The sequence below is a fragment of the Rhinolophus sinicus genome, linkage group LG07 (genome assembly GCF_036562045.2).
Source record: "Rhinolophus sinicus isolate RSC01 linkage group LG07, ASM3656204v1, whole genome shotgun sequence".
Classification (NCBI taxonomy): Eukaryota; Metazoa; Chordata; class Mammalia; order Chiroptera; family Rhinolophidae; genus Rhinolophus; species Rhinolophus sinicus.
Genome location: NC_133757.1, coordinates 75,456,262 through 75,474,435, shown reverse-complemented (window position 1 = coordinate 75,474,435; position 18,174 = coordinate 75,456,262). Strand labels below are relative to the sequence as shown.

Here is an 18,174-nt window from a genome sequence, read left to right as displayed (position 1 = left end):
AGTCTAGCCAAGGGTTTGTCAAGTTTGTTAATCTTTTCAAAGAACCAGCTCTGTGTCACATTGATTTTTTCTATTGTCTTTTTGTTCTCTATTTCATTTAGTTCTGCTCTGATTTTTATTATTTCCTTTCTTCTGCTGACCTTGGGTTTCCTTTTTTTTCCTTTTTCTAGTTCTTTAAGGTGTAACATGAGGTTATTTATTTGGGATTTTTCTTGTTTCCTGAGGTAGGCCTGTAGTGATATAAATTTCCCTCTTAAAACTGCTTTTGCTGCATCCCCAAAATTTTGGTAGGATGTGTTTTCATTCTCATTTTTTTCTATGTATCTTTTGATATCTCCTCTAATTTCTTCTTTGACGTGGTCATTCTTTAAAAGTATGTTGTGTAATCTCCATGTATTTGTGATTTTTCCTGCTTTCTTTTTGCAGTTAATATCCAATTTCAGAGACTTGTGATCAGAGAATATGCTTGGTATGATTTCAATATTCTTCAATTTGCTGAGGTTAGTTTTATGTCCCAATATATGGTCTATCCTTGAGATTGTTCTATGTACACTAGAAAAAAAAAAAAAAATGTATAGTCTGATGTTTTAGGATGAAGTGCTCTATATATGTCAATTATGTCCATTTCATCTAATGTGTCATTTAGGGCTGCTATTTCATTATTTATTTTCTGTTTGGATGATCTATCCATAGCTGTCAATGATGTATTTAGGTCCCCTAGTATAATTGTGTTTTGGTCAATTTCTCCCTTTAGTTCTGTTAGTAGTTGCTTGGTATATTTTGGTGCTCCCTGATTGGGGGCATAAATATTGATGACTGTTATGTCTTCTTGTTGTATAGTCCCCTTTAGCATTATGAAATCTCCATCTTTGTCTCTTGTTATCTTTTCCACCCTGAAGTCTGTTTCATCTGATATCATTATGGCTACATCTGATTTTCTCTGATACTATTTGCTTGGAGTGTCAATTTCCAGTCTTTCACTTTGGGTCTATGATTGTCCTTGTAGCTGAGATGTGTCTCTTGGAGACAGCATATGTTTGGTTGGGTTTAGTTTTTTGATCCAATCTGCTACTTTGTGCCTTTTTATTGGTGAGTTCAGTCCATTTACATTAAGGATGATTATTGATATGTGAGGATTTCCTATCATTCTAATTTTAGTTTTCTGGTAAGACTGTGTCTCCATTGTTTCTTTGTCTTTTTGTTGCTGTCTATTATTTCTGTGTGATGGTATTCTATGATTTTCCCCTCTGTTTCTTTTTTTATTATGTTACATATTTCAGTTCTGGGTTTCTCTTTTTGAGTGGTTACCATTAAGTTTATGTAAAAGAAAGTTTGATGTTTAGAGTACTCCATTTTCTTCAGCATGCTTACTTTCTCCATTGCCATATTCCGGTTCAGGCCTTTACTCTCCCCATTTTTATGCTTTGGTTGCCGCAAATTGTCCCTGTTAATGGTGGTCGAATAGCCTCCTTTATTATTTCTTGTAGTGCAGGTCATATATTAGAAAATTCCCTCAGCTTCTGTATGTCCAGAAAGGTCTTTATTCCTCCTTCATATCTAAAGGATATCTTTGCTAGGTATATTATTCTTGGCTCATAATTTCTCTCTTTCAATAGTTTGAATATTTGGTTCCACTCCCTCCTGGCTTGTAGAGTTTCTACTGAAAAATCTGATGATAATCTAATGGACTTTCCTTTGTAGGTTACCATCTTCTTTTCCCTGGCTGTCCTGAGGATTCTTTCTTTGTTGTTGATTTTAGACAGCTTCAATACAATGTGCCTTAGAGAAGGCCTGTTGGGGTTGAGGTAATTGGGTGTTCTATTTGCTTCTTGGATTCGAGGATCCAGTTCTTTCCACAAATTTGGGAAGTTCTCATCGACTATTTGTTTGAATGTACTCTCTGTGCCCTTCTCTCTTTCTTCTCCTTCTGGTATGCCCATTATTCTTATATTGTTCTTTTTGATGGAATCAGAAAGTTCTTGTAGAGATCTTTCATTTTTTTTTAAGTCAAGTCTCTTTCTTCTTCCATCTGTGTCATTTCCAACTTTGTATCTTCGATGTCACTTATTCTTTCCTCCATCTGGTCAACTCTACTACCTAAGCTGGCTATTTCATTCTTCATTTCTACTGTTGAGTTTTTAATTTCTAGAAATTCTATTTGGTTCTTTTTTAAAATTTCAATCTCTTTGGTAAAATGTTCATGTTGTTCTTTGATTGTATTTCTGAGTTCATTAAACTGCCTTTCTGTGTTTTCTTGCATCTCGTTGAGTTTTTTCAGAACTGCAATCTTGAATTCTCTGTCATTTAAGTCACATATTTCCATATATTTAAGTTCATTTTCTGGAGACTTTTCACTTTGTTTCTGAGCTGCCTTGGTTATTCATGGCAATTCATGATTTATTATTTCTCCTCCTAGACATCTCCAGGAGTGGCCTCTGCAACAGGTTGATAGGAAGAGGTCTTTCTTTTGTTTTCCAGTACATGTTGGTAGAATGTTTTATTTTCTCTCCAACTGCAGCATTTTTATATCTCTCACACTATAGTGTTATGTTTTCTCTGCACTATTCCAGCTTCTCACACAATGGGGGGATTCCCTGGGAGATGGGCTTCTCCTGTGTTAATAGTTCACCTGGGTCATAGGGCACTGCGTCCATTTGGGGATGCAGAGAGCTTTTGAAGTTCCAAAGCTCTTCCTGCACCAGATTCAGAGCCCGTGTGTTTCAGCAGTTCTGTTTACTCCTGCAGGGATCCACCCAGATAGGTGGGGACAGTGATGTGTCAGGTTGTTAGAGGTGGCCCAGAGCAATGGCAGTGACCACTGCCATGGCCAGTCCTGTTTCCACAGCTCCCTCCCCTTTGCTGGAACTATTTGGGGTACGAACTGTGTCTGTGGACCACAGTTCTCAGAACTGCAAATATTCTGTTATTTTGATCAGACACTGCTACTGTTCCACTTCTAACACTGGGCAGGTGGGAGCAGGGCGAGCTCTGCGAGTTTAGGGAGGGGTCTGCGAGACTCAGTGCCTAAGGCTTCCGTTCTCTGCTCAGCAGTGAGGGCTTAAACCACCGTTTTCAGCTTTCTTCCCTCAGTCTTTGCTCCAAGGTCTCTGCTGTGAGCGATGGGTTCAGCCGTGTTATATGCTGCCCCCTCAGCCCTGTTGGCCATAAGTGGAGCCCTAGCAGCCTGAGTTCTTCCCTCTCCCATAGCTGCGGTAGTTCCGGGAAGCAGCGAGCTTGGAGCACTGAGCCAGGTCTGCATCCTGTGCCCACGGGGCCCCATGTCTGCACTTCTCCCTTCCTGCCTCCCCTGCTCACGCAATTTGCCCACTTTTAGGTGAATTCAGTAGTGAGCCTCTTCGTCTTACCTGTCTGCTATGCAGGGAGTCTTTTGTGGAGTTATAGTTGTTCAATTTGTTGTAAATTCCAGGGGAGATTTCCAGAGGCTCACCTCACGCCGCCATTTTGATGACCAAAAGTAATTTCTAATAACAATCACCATCTACTATTTTGACTCAATTTATTATTCTGTTGTTTGTTATGTTTTATTAATTTGAAAAATGCATCTACTTTTAGCTTGCCTTTTCACTAAGGGTATTTATATTACATGTAATAATATGTGATGCACTTTATCAAATCGCATTTTTTTATTTAAGATATGTTAATTATTCTCACTTGGTATACTAATATATTTATTGATTTCTTAACTAAATTCCATATCATTCTTTCATTGCAAGATAATTCTTGTCGATGATCAAACTTTTAATATCCTGATGAATTATCCTTTCATTCTTTTTACAAATTTTGCCTTTAGAGAAATTGTCCTATAATTCCCTTTGCATTTCTACTATTGTTTGGCTTCACTTTGCTGATTTTATGAAATGAAGGGGGATTTTTTCCACTTTACTCAGTATTCTAATAATGTTTAATACAACTAGACTATATGATTCCTTAAAGTTAGTAAATACTCATCATAAACACCTGAGACCCTAAGAGTATTTGGGGAAGAAACTGTTTTTTAAAATGTTTCAGTCAGTGATTATTTTTATTCATTTTTCATCATGTTCAGTTTGGATATTTATATTTCCTTGGAATTTTAAAAATAAAATCCAGATTATCAAATTCATGAGCAAAACGTTATATATTAATTTAAAATCATCATAGCTACCATCATTTTTTCTTTCTTCCCTCTCTTTCCCTTCCTCCTCCACCTCCTACCTTCTTGTTATGTCTCAGTAATGCATCAATTTAGTCTACGCCTTACATTTTGGCCATAACTCTGAGTCCACATGTTGAATTCTCATTTTTGTTTTATATGAATTGTGATTTTATATATATATATATATATATATATATATATTTAATTTATTGGAGCTATTTTGGGATTTAAATGCTTATACATTTTCATATTTTCTCTGTTGTCTGGATATACCTAAACTATTTATGACTATTGTAATAAACATACAGAACAGAAACTGTTTATTTTCTAATTTACTGTGTGACTACTCTTGAAAATCTTTCAAGAAAACATAAAAATAAAACTGTATAGTCCATCACTCATTATAAAAATACTAATTCAGTCTTAATTATTATATTATTGAAACTTTGTCTTTTGTCTCTTCATTTTTCAAATATTGGGAGTGATGAGTTAAAGAAGCAGTCTGTGATTATGGATTTATCAATTTTGTATCATGTCCTAATAGTTTCTGCCTCATATTGCATTGTTATTTGGTTTACATCATTTTAAGTTCAATATGTGTAGTGCCTTGAATTTTACCTTATCTAATGTTGATATCACAAATAGTGTATTTGGAGCTATTTTCTCGTAAAAGACTGCCAATCTTAAAAATATGTCTGTCTTTAGTCCTTTAAAATAGCAGTGCTTCAATATACCACTGGGGTTTTTCCATGCTTTTTCCTATATCCCTACAATTGACAGTCAGTTCATGCTTATTTATCTTTTAGACTTCACCTTCAATATAATCATTGGGGAAGTTTCCTCTCATTTCACTTACTGTATCGAATCCACCTGTTTGTCTCTTTCATAACATATTACATTTGTAATTTTGAAGTTATACTCAAAAATGTCATAATTTGAATACTTTTTTTCCCCTTTACTAGAATAAAATCTCTGTTAGCACAGACTGGGTCTGTTCTAATCTGTGTATTGTAGCAATTAATACAATGCCTGGCACATGCTAGGCACTCATTTAATATTCACTAAGTGAATGGGTAAAGCTATGAGAAAACACATGTCTAGTTAACCTTTTGTTATAAGCCAGAAAAATAATAAGTTTTATCATGGCTTAACCTTTCCTGAGCCTACCAAAGAAAAATGTTATCTCCTTTGCGTTGTGTACAGAAGACCTTGATTTTGTCATGCAAAAATTCTCTGGTCTCATCTTCTATCAGTTTTGCCCTCCAACTAGACCCAATTACTTAAATTTCTCTAAATGTGTTATGATGCGGCCCATTGGTACACCTGAATGTCTCTACTGTCACCCACCCACCACCCCCGCACCTCATATCCCTCTTTCCTTCTTAGAAGCTTGGGTGACATTATCTTTCTTGAACATTACCAATCCGATGTAGCTGCTCAACCTCTGTCTCTCAGAGATGATCATTCTGTCCTGCTCCTATCCACTGAGCCTGTTACTTGTTTCTTAGATTGTACTAATCCCATGGTTATAATCATTTGTTAGCATGGTTCTCTCCCTTCCCAGGGCTATGTCCTCTCCTTGAGAATAAAATGTATCCTTTTCCTGTTCTCTCCAAGCCCCTTGTAAGCAATGAGAACAACACCACAGAATGCCCTGAAGGGATGCACTTATCATGCATACATATTTGAATAAATATTCTTAAGGAATTAAAACCACCGAGAATCACACACACAAAAAAAATATTTAACTACAAAAATTTGTTTAAGAGAAATATAGCAGGTGCCAAGAACTGTATAACTTGGGCCTTTAGCCTCCAAGAAGGAGTGCTAGATTCCAAACTTGGCCCTGCTACATTCACTGTGGGTATTCAGTTAAAAAAATTGATTATGCTTTAATATGGTTAAAATATTCAGGGAGTAATTAGATATATATGAGATTTTTCTATTAGTTACACTTTCTTTTCACTTATATTATTTTACTTTGAAAACATAGAAATTGGGCAAATTTTAATTAGTAAGGGAGGCACACATTTCCTTGAGAATATTTCTATTGGTATTTTTTATTTATTTCTATTTTAACTCTCTACTGATTTAGTTTCTGTACAATATTTAATAAACCTATTGTCCAGGAACAATTTAATATAAACCATTACTCTGTACTGAAATAAGCAAGATATATTTGGATATATTTTATTCTGTCTGGTTTAAAAAGTGAAAGCATATACTACTTAAAAACAGGCTACTTCTGTGTTCAAAATCCTGTGTTTTTAAGAATTCTTCATGCTCAGAAATATTGTATATTATGTAGGAATAATATTGTGATTAAGAAATTTTCAAAAATATAACTTTTTCAATTAGTGACTTTTAAGTATAATGTCAAATAAATAAATAGTTTAACTACCAATGCTTATTCCAAAGGTGCATTTCAATATAATGAACTTAAATATCCCATTCTTTTCTGTGATGCATGAAATGTTCTTTGTTTATTAATAAACTTTGTTTTCCAACGAAGAATAAGATATTTCAGGAAATGAACAGACCATTATTAATTACTCCCAGTATTTTACTGTTTTGTTAATTTAAAATAGTGTGTTGAATTTACTACTTTTACGTACATGCACTATGTCAGAAATCATGACCTCTTTAATAGTTCCTTATATAACTATGCAACTGAAGCTCTCTTTACTCATTTTTCCTTCTCTTTGTTTTTAACATGCTGCAGTAGCTAACATATTATGGAGAGAAGAAGGTACTGAATCGTGTTACTTCTTATATTATGATTACTTTGCTTAATTTTTTGTATATTTGTTAACTATTAGTATATTTGTTTTTATTTTGATTCAATATGTTATTTAATTATATTTCAATATTTTTGTGTAAACCTCTACTATTAAAAGTAATAAGACTTCTCTCAACTTGAATTATAATAGACATATAGTCACGAAATGAAATTACAGTGTATTGAAATGCTTTTAAGAGTATAAAATTAAGTCAAATAAATAAAAGACACATTGTGAAACATAATGAACCTCCATTAGATTAGGAAAAGAGAAATTATAAAAGCCATGCAAGGGTTGTTTTCAGTTCCTTAAATATAGTCCACATTCTATAAATGGTATCTACTGGTATCTACTGTCATTTATTATTGCTGTTGTTATTATTACTTTTTATTTACACTTAGTCACAAAGGTTGGGGAGTAGGTGTATGACCAGGTACTCAAATAACCCATCAATTTGTGCTTTAATCAAATTATAAAGAGAAAAATGAGTATGTCATAATTACTCCCAGTAAACAATGGTCCAAATTATTGTCATCGCAATCTTCATTATACAAATTTCTTCCCCCATTTTACCTTCATATATAAGATGGAGTGACTGCTACCTGTGAGGGCCATGTGTCTTAAGCTTCAAGTAATGTGGGAATTTAGCCATCTCAATTTTGTTCTCAATGATCAAGCATACCCCCCTCCACCCATACACACAACCATTTTTCCTTGGTATTTGTTGATCCTTAAGTCTTTTGTACAAGTTCCTTTAAAGGCTGGATTATTAAAGAGGATCTGGTATAACTATGCCCCCTAAATACATTCCACTTAGATCTTTCACATCTGAATATACAAATTCAGTCATTATTGTAATTAGCACTAACATGTCTGATAGCATTTCTTTATACTATCTTCCCTCTTGAGATCAAACAAATATTTCTCTGGGCATTTTTAAAATTGATTTCATTTTATCATTATAATGGAAGGAATATTACTTTAGGAGTCAGTTATCAGGTACCATAGATCTGGCCTTTCTGGTTAATTGCTGAGAAAATTTAGATGAGTTTTTTTACCTTACTGAAACAGATTTTCTAACACAATGCTTGAAATACAGTTAGAACTCTCCTTGCAAATCTGTGATATGTGAATCTTAAAGTATATGAAACAACCTTCCTTATAGTTTGACTTTTATAATAACCACCATGAACATTATTTGTTTATAATAATTATTAATATGTAATCATGATAATGTAATATTCTTCAAGCTACCATCAACAATATCATAGATGTCCATATGAAATAATATTCCATTAATATTCATGATTTGAAATCACTTTCATCTATCAAAAATTTAGTCTGATAGTTTGGGAAATGTATATCCACAATAATTAATCTCCATCAATCAGTGATGTTCTTACTCTTCATGACTTTGACAAAGAATATGTGCTTGAGAAATAATAGCTATTTAGTATATTTTGCAGACAATTTTAAGATATATACAAAAACTGTCTCTGGATAAAATTTTAAAACATTTTTTTTCGTGTACAATTTTCAGAGCCCCTCGTTGTTTCTTAGAATAAAGATTTAAAATAATATATTTGAGAATATAATATACTTGATTTAGATTAATATCCCTCTGTAAATTATTTTTTATAATGCCACAGTTGTTGGCAAGGCATCACAATAAAAAATGATTGCATGCAATCATGGTAATGGCGGCCAAAGATAATTGACTAATTTGAGGAACCACTGAATCCCAACTATGTATACAATTATTTCATAAAAATTAATTAAAATATTAGCTAACTAAAACTTCCTAAGCCAATTTGAACATTTGAAATAGATAGAATAAATATTTAAAGTAAGCATTTCTCAAATCCATTTTTGATTCCATGTTAGCAGTGTTTTCTGTTTGTATTCTTGCCTCTTTACCATGGCTAAGAAAAATTTATCCCAGAGAGAATCAAATTTAGAATGTAGGCACATTAAGATCAATAATGGAAAGAGTTGAAAATGATTATACCTCTCATAATGGCATTCTACTTATCTGCAAGTATTAAAATGATAAAAGTTTTGTTTAACTGAAATTATTTTTTAAAATTTAAACATCTGAGTCTAGCTTAGCCAAGAGTTTGTAATATATATCAACTTTACCAAGTTTAATATGTATGTATCATTTTACATATCACATGGATATTCAAACCTGGGACACAGTCTCCTCTACTTCTCTGGTTTCTCTTTTCAATTCTTTTCTAAGCCATCATTATAGTTTACAGGAATGTAGAAAAACAATAGGAAGAGAGGAAATATCTCACTCATTTATTAACAAAACAATTTAAAGAGCCTATTAAATGTAAGGCAGTGAAATCACTGGAAATACAAAGATAAATAAGCCTTTAATCTAATAGGTTAAGGGCTAACTTATTCTTACTGACAACTGTTTCTGCTATGTGATTTTAAAATACGCATTAAAATATTGAGTATGATTTGTTGTCTTCTACAGTCTTTTTATGATCTTGTAATCAAATACAATTTAATAAAGCATTTCCAAATATTTACTTAGCAGACAATTATTTGGGACTATGATATGGTCCAATTTAATAAGTATTTTGGATAACATAAGCACTGAATTAAAGGAATTTAAATTATTTTATTTGCTCAAGGATTAATCTGAATATCAAATATGCTAATTTCAGTTTCCAGGGAGAGATATAGGGTGGTTCATTATATAACATGGCATTTTCTAAATTTATTAGAACATGAAATTGTTGTGATGTATGTCTATAGGCACAATATTGAATATGAGCCACTTTGGGAAATACTGGCTTGATATGACATCTAATGATTTGAATGCAAAAAAAAATTCTATATTTATGAAAATTGTTTCTTCTGATTTGTGTAAGTATTTATGAACCTATTCACACAAAAACATGTTATAGAAACAGTTCAAATAAATCACTATGTTAGTCAGGCTAATTAACATCAGCCAACACAAGATACAAAATAGAAATTGCAGTGAAATCTTACAACAAAGTTTACATTTTATATCATAATCTGATTAGCTTTGTGACCCATAATGTCACCAAAACGTGGGGAGGGGAGGAAGGGATATCGGAAGTAGGTCAGCTTTTAACTACCTCAGCCTGGAACTATTCACATTTTGTTGGCCAGACTTTTATACACTGTAAGGGAAGTCGGGACATACAGAAGAATCCATGCTGACTTAACGACCTCCATAAGCCTCTGGTATAATTCTTTTTAGAGAAAAAATAATGATAATGTGCAGAACCAGATTAACACCTCCCAACAGTATTGAAATAATGTTTAAAATGAAAAAGGAGAATTTTCAGAGAAAGGCTTCTAAATGCATGAGACTTGGAAAGTTATAGCAGTGGAGGGAGGTGGAGACCCTGCCTCCTGATGGCCAGTGCATGATGCCAAAGACACTGTGATCAAGCTCTCAGTATTTTTACTGGCCAGTCACTACCCTCTCTGTTAGAAACGAGTGCCAACCTAAGCTTTTAGTATTCTAAATGACCTCGTAAAAAGTTTTTCAAATAAAAAAGGTGAACTAGCTAGAGATGCTCATTTGCATATATATATCTGTACATACATCACATACAATGTACACATGCATAGATGCATACATGTGTGTGCATATATAAATTATATATATATATATATATATATATATATAATACCAATTAATAGCAATTATATAGCAAACAGATACTTTATTGTTTATAACCTTTGTTATGGTAATCATTAAATGTGAACTTAATCATGCAGATGTGCATTCAGTTTTTCAAGCATCTTTGGAAGTTCAGGGAATTGAATATGACTCAAAAACACTGGTTGAGATAACATCACTTTCATATATATATTGGTCACATAGAACCCACTTCCTGGATTAATAGTGTCTAATGACACAATCACTCCCAAAAAACTTTCTAGCAACAATGAGTTAGAAAGTCTTATTTTAGTTGAACATAATATACAGATCTTATTGAGGTGCAATGGTATGATGTTGCTTTGTATGTGAAAAGGTTTTCAGCTCCAGAGGCAAAGATATAAAAAATAGGAACATTCATGAACCAAAAATCTATCCCTGTTCTACCATCTACTCTTGCCTCAGTCTTTCTTTAGCTAAGAAAAAAAAAGTTTTCTTCTATCAAAAAAGAAAAGTAAGTTTAGGATCACTTGAAAGTGAAAAGAATAATACCGACCAATTAAGGACTTTAACACCAAAATGTATCAGTTCAACTGTGATCGGTTACCAAATCACTGCATTGTAGCATTATAATTTGATATTGATTATAACTTAAATGCTAAAATAATGCCAACTTAAGTCAGAGAAAGACAAATATCACCATAAAGTCTCTGTTGTTATTGACTTGAATATTCATCCACTAATCAGAAATTAACCAAATTTTATGGTTGATATAAATTACCTGAAATATTTGCTATATATAATAAATACTATAATTGGGTCATCATGATACACAATTATTCTTGAGCAGCTATCCTCAAAGGATTGAGACAGGAATGTGTATTACATCCATTTTTTTTTCTCACTCTATTTCGTGTATTTAAAGGAACATTATTGATTCAAAAATCCGCTGGGAAATACTTCTTTCTTATGAGACTGCAAGTAATTCTTGCTTATGTCCTCACTCTCTACAGAAAGAAAAACAAAGCAAAAAGAAAGCTCACAAGGAACAAACAAATTATGGATCACATTCTAGAGTCACTATACTCTATCAGATTAACAATCGACCTGGAAAAGACAAAGTACATGTGTCTGAGTTCACCAAAGAATGGGAAAAAAAACCCAAAACCAAAAAACAGCCTGCACACGTTCCCAATCTTTACTGTGACTAGAGTGGTGAAGCTTTACTGAAGTTAAGGACTTCTGTAATATACTACAAACAAAGCACTAATGAGAAAAGAATTGTAATTAAAACCTGCATGGTTATCAAACTTTTGGGGACTCAAGACTCTGTTACACTCTTCAATATTATTGAGAACTCAAAAGCTTTTGTTTATGTGAGTTATCCACATCCACTTATATTTACCATATTAGAAATTAAAATGGAAAGCTTTAAATGTGTTTTTATTATTTTTTAAAAGTAACCTCAATAATATCTTTACATGTAGCCATAAATAACGTATTTTTAAAGCTATATTTTCAAAAAACAATGAGAAGACTCATACCATTTTACATTTTGCAAATCTTTTTAATGTCTGACTGAATAGAAAATGCTGGATTCCTATATCTGCTTCTGCACTGAGTTGTTGTGACATCACTCATGACATTGTATGTCATGTAGCTGTCTTGTCGAAAATTGCACTGTACTTTTGTGAGAATCTCATCTGTGTGTCTGAGAGCAAAGAAACACAAATAACATGTTAGTATTATTATGAAATAGCTTTGACTTTGCAGATCTGTGAAAGGATCAACTTTGAGAACTGCTCTATTAGAAAATCAAATTGATCTCTTAGTCTCAACGAGTCATAGAATTTGATGTCACAGAAAACTGAAATTTAGCAATATTTCTCACAGTATAGACTTGAGGAAAACAGGACAGTAATAAAATTCTGATTATATACCTTTCACCAACTGTTTTTTGTTCCAACTAATGTTTCAAAGAAGAGATAATGTCAGTTATAAAAATAGTAACAGTTATTGTTTCTTGAAATTTTGCTATGTGTCAGTCACTGTGCTAAATGTTTTATTTTTCCATCTCACTCCATTCTTACAATAGCTGTGCAATATAAACATAATTATTGTCTCTGAATTTGAGATGGGGAAATTATGACACAGACTGAATAATTTTACCCTGGTACATCAGTAAGTTCTGTAATCATGGTTTGTCTCAGAGCTGTCTGAATCCAGAGAATGGAGTTGATCTCTCTTTGTTGCATTCCCACATTCAAAAAGAAAAACATAACAAAACATGCTAGGCCATAGAAACTTAATACTTATAGCAAATATATAAAATATGTTATTGTTTCTGTACAAATAAAGCTAATAAATCCTCCCAATGGAAATCTCTATCTTTAATTACCGACATCTCTCATTATCACATAATTTATATTGTTCTGTGCTCGGTATATTTATAATAAATGTATATAGGTACAATATTATAGCAGCAAATTTAAAAAGAAACACATTTGCATCATATATTAACATCATAATTTCTTCTGCTGAAAACTAAATATAACTTGTGATGAACAAAATATGTCTAGCAAAAATAATAAGTGGCAAAATATCACTCTTGTGGGTGGGGAGGGAGGAACTCATAGATGACTTCGAAGATATAGGCAAAGCTTTATTTCATAACAGAGTGATTGATGCATAGTTGGTCACTTTATAATTATTATTTTAAGTAATATATTTATGTGTGGTATTTTGTTGGCATTACTATTTTATAAACCCATAGGTGTTATTTTCCCACTGAAAACAATAAAATGCAAAAACAAACTAAAACTTGCATCATGATATCTGTATTTCTTCAATAACTTGTATTCTGGAAAATAGTTTATGCTTTCTAAAAATGCTGATGTGTGATTCATATTTTTAAAAAGCAAGAAAATAGTCTCTCAGACTTGAAAGAGTGATTTGGATGGATTAAGTGGGTTTTAGAAGAAAATATAGCTCAGGAATTTCATCAGTGCAATAATGCAGTGTGATCCCACTGACTGGCCTGTGTACAGGATGTGGTAAAGTAACAAATAAGTACGGTAGAGGCAGAACATTTTTCAAGAAACTTTGCAAACAGTCTGGACATAGAGTAGTGTCAGATTTAAACATTCAGATTCCTAATTGCAGAATACAATGTTGCAGCATTTTTAGCAGCAATGGTTTGGCTTTCCAAACTTCAAGATTTCAATATCATTGCTTATCTTTTAAAGAACATGTGCTATCACTAAATCATATAAGGTATAATTAGACTGGATAAAGATGATTATGCAAACCAATACAACTGGGCAAGGTAGCTACTCAGGTGAGACTCAGAAAAGGAAGGCCTACTACATATGCATGTATATATATATACATATGTACACGTATATGTATACTGTCAATTCTGGGCATGTTGGAACAAGGCAAGCAGAGGAGACAGAACAGGTGTGCAAGAATATGCAGAGGCTCCCCAGGTGCAGGCCTCAGTTAACCCCACCTGCATTCCAGGTATCTCATTTGGAGCATTCTGAACCCTTTAGGTATGGATTTCTAAAGTGATATCGATTTCTGAGATGCCCCACACTTATCTCTAGTGTGAAAAAAAGTTTAAAGTATGGTTTAAGTTACTACACTGAGCTTTTTCTGAAACCTTAAATTCAAGTTTTAAAGTATAGAAATAAACCCAAAATACTGCCGCTGTAAAATAATGATATAGAAGACCTCTCTGTAGGGTTATATTTATAAAAATTAGTTCATGGAAATACACTTTCTCCAAAATCTGAGGAACTTGGTCTTTTTGTTTCTAAAAGTCTTCATATAAGTTAATTCCTAGGAAGAATGACATTTCATTTTCTCCAGGAAACTCTAATAGAAATACTAGAATAAACATGGTTCTTCAAAAAGTACTTTTATTCTTAACACCTAATTTAAGTGGAGAAGGCATCACACATAATTTGTGCATCAAAGAGTTCATAATTTCCATTTGTAATTATTCCAAAAGTTATGAAACATTCATTAAATTATATATTAATGTTAAATTATATTAAAGAAATTTAGATATGGAAGGATGAAGTACAAAGTCTGCATAATGTCACAAAGTTGCCTGGGCATACAATAAAAGCCACATGTGGTTAGCTTTATTAACATTACATGACTTCACAAATTGATATCCTGTCATTAATGTGAGAGGCACTGAATTTTGGTCTTCAAGTTTTCTCATAATTGTATTTTGAACTTTTAAATGTCTTTTTATTTCTAAGGTCTGGGAATTGGAAACATGTTCTATGTTTTTTATGAAGATGGAATCAAAGTGATACAACCCATAGAATGTGAATTTCAGAGGCACATCAAACCTAGTGAAAAGCTCCTTGGATTTCAGGCAAGTATTTTAATTATTCCTTTGCATTTTTATGCAGCAATTGTGTTAAGTACAATTATATATTGGAAATAAAATGAAAAAAAAACACACAATGGGATTTATAGATGATGTAATACAGAATTGTACACCTGAAATCTATGTAATTTTACTAATAATTGTCACCCCAATAAATTTAATAAAATAAAATTAAAAAAAAAAAGTAGAAGACTTTTGGAAAGAAAATTTTAAAACTATAATATTGGCTGTTACTCTATGCAGGTTTTATATTTAAAGTTGGTAAATAATATATTGTGCATTCCTAAATACTGGTTTGCAATTAAAATAAAGGCAATAGAAGTGAAATACCAAAAATGAACACAATTCCACCTGCTCTTTAATTTAGAATATTTCCCATTTTTAGTGGGAATATTTACGCAATATTTACTTTAACAAAATGAAAGAAAATACCATGTAACTAATCTGAGGGGAAATTGGGGTACATTCAGTGCTTTATAACTGCTGGTTCCCATTTACTCTTCATTTCATTTTCAATGAGGTGTCAGAGAATGAACAATTTAGATTGACATGGGAAAATATAAATTCCTTCATTTATTTACGTGTACCTTACCTTTCTCAGAAAGATTTCTTTTTCTGTAAACTTTGGGTACAGCATTCAGAAAATAAAAGAATGTCTGACAAAATGGGTATTGATTATACATATTAGAAATATTTTTTGCATGATGATAAGAAAATATATTTTATACTGCCACAGATATCTACCAGGGTGCCACAAAAGTGTATACAAGTGGACACTTTGGTCAACGTTGCTCAAGCAGTAGTTTGCCATGATCAGAAGTGTCTGGATGCTGATGGTAACCACTTTGAGAACCTCTTGTAGTTGAAGAAGTCAAACATGACTTGTATTCATCTTTTGTTATTGGTATATATTGAGTATTATAATATTAATACAGTTTTCCTTTCTTAAAATGTGTATACATCTTTTGGCATCATATATATATATATACATGGATATATATATATATATATATATATATATATATATATATCCATGTATTTACATGTAAACCAAAAATATGCAATACTAAAGTTATATGCTACTTATGTGCTTCCCCACAAGTTCATACATACAGCAAACATCCGAAATAAGGTAAGTTATTGGCAGACTTCATCGTGTAACCCTCTTTAGATACTCATTTTTAAAGTTAGCATGGCCATGAGATATGAGTAAAATAGACATTAATGCCATAGTTTAGATCTTTTATGTTCAACTCTTATTTCCAGCTTGCTAGTAGCCAGTGTTGCTGTCCTATATTGATACACTCATATAGACAACAACGTATACCTTGAAGTCATGCCCCAGAACGGGCAAAGGAAAATAACTATGAGCATGAGACAAGAAGTTCAGCTTTCCTTCAGATGTTCTGTATGATAAAGTAATCTAATGACCTTTTCTTTTAAACAAAGGGAAGAATTTAACTCATAGATTGTTTAAAACTATGACGTTATGAAGAAGTGCATCTTGAGAAGTGAAAAGAAATTTAAGGATAGAAAGAATTCCTATATTTCAAACATTACTACACTCTTATGGAAGAGTTAATAAAAGAGTGATAAATATCAGATTTGTATTTTTAAGAAAAGAGAAACTATTAAATTGTGTGTGTGTGTGTGTGTGTGTGTGTGTGTGAATGTATGTCATTGCTACTGCTTTGGATGTTGAAATTAATATACAAAGATATTTCATCTGACCAATATATTTTTTAAAGCACTAAGAATAATATAGAGGATGATAAATTGCCTTAAACTATGTTGCAATTATAATTGCTAAATGTAGAAAATATAGGCATTCATTTATACAAAAAAAAGACATCTTTATTGTGTAAATATTATAGTCCATATATATGATATATAGGCTTGGGTAAATGGATATTTATTTAATATTGCTCTATAGTTTACTCCTTAATGTGAGCTAAGCTTAAATAATTAGAATATTTATAAACAGCCATTTTCATGATACACAAATATACGGGAGTAGAAATAAGGAGAAATTGATCATGTTATGCTTTGAAAATAAGTGTAGAACAAAATACTTATTTCTTATATGAAATTATTTTGTTTTCTATTTTTAAACAAGAGAGATGTCTGTTTCAGAGTATGTAAACTATTTGGTGCTACATTCCACAAGATTTAAGTATCTAATTATATAATAATTTCACAAGAAAATTATGGAGTACTATATGAGGAGAAAATTTTTCTCCAGAGAAATATAACTGATAGGATTATCTATATCTATTGTGTATCTGTATCTCTGTCTCTCTATCTCTATCTCTATGTCTTTATTTTAAGTTCTTAGCTTAAGTGATGGTGGGTGTGGTGGCAAGTCTGAACTCTGTTGGACAGGCCAGCTACTCAGATAAAAGTTCAAATTGTAGTCTTGGTCCGGAATCCACAGTTAGATCAGCCGACTGGAAACTCAGAAACAGATTGCTATTATAGTCTTGAGTCTGAAATCTGTAGGCAGACTGGAAATGCAAGCAGAATTTTTATGTTGAAGTTAGAGGCAGACTTCCTTTTCCTTTGGGAAACCTCATTCTTAAATATTAAGGCCTTCAACTGATTGAATCAGGCATACTCACATTATGGAGGGTGATCTGTTCTATTGAAGGGACAAGAATACAACCTTCATTTATGACTAAAACATTTAATAAAATGGGTATAGGAGGAAAGTACCTCAACATAATTAAGGCCATATATGACAAACCCTCAGCTAATATACTCAATGGTGAAAAACTGAAAGCTTTCCCTCTATGATCAAGAAGAAGACGAGATGGCTCCTTTCCCCACTGTTATGCAACATAGCATTGGAAGTCCTTGCCAGAGCGATCAGGCAAGATAAAGAAATAAAAGGCATCCAACTGGGAATGAAGAAGTCAAATTGTCACTTTTTGCAGATGACATGATTCTGCAAAACCCTTAAAGACTCCACCAAAAAACTATTAGAAACAATAAATGAATACAGTAAAGTATCTGGCTATCAAATCAATTTACAAAAATCCATTGTGTTCCTATATACTAACAATGAAATTTCAGAAAAAGAATGAAAAAAAATCCTTTTGCAATTACAACAAAAATAATAAAATACTTAGTAATAAAGTTAACAAAAGGATGAGAAGGACCGATACACTGAAAACTG

The 18,174-nt window shown here is 32.4% G+C and overlaps 1 protein-coding gene across 5 annotated transcripts in view; it reads left to right on the top strand.

The window, feature by feature from the left end:
• Window positions 1-18,174, top strand: part of FSTL5 (follistatin like 5) — a 631,388-nt gene that overhangs the window by 524,183 nt on the left and 89,031 nt on the right. For 3 of the 5 annotated variants that reach the window (XM_074337776.1, XM_074337777.1, XM_074337778.1), the window contains 2 exons: window positions 6,879-6,905; window positions 14,866-14,984. In XM_074337776.1, the coding sequence (XP_074193877.1) occupies window positions 6,879-6,905; window positions 14,866-14,984 (146 nt within the window). The remainder of the gene's footprint in view (window positions 1-6,878; window positions 6,906-14,865; window positions 14,985-18,174) is intronic. The other 2 variants (XM_074337780.1, XM_074337779.1) reach the window with 1 other exon arrangement.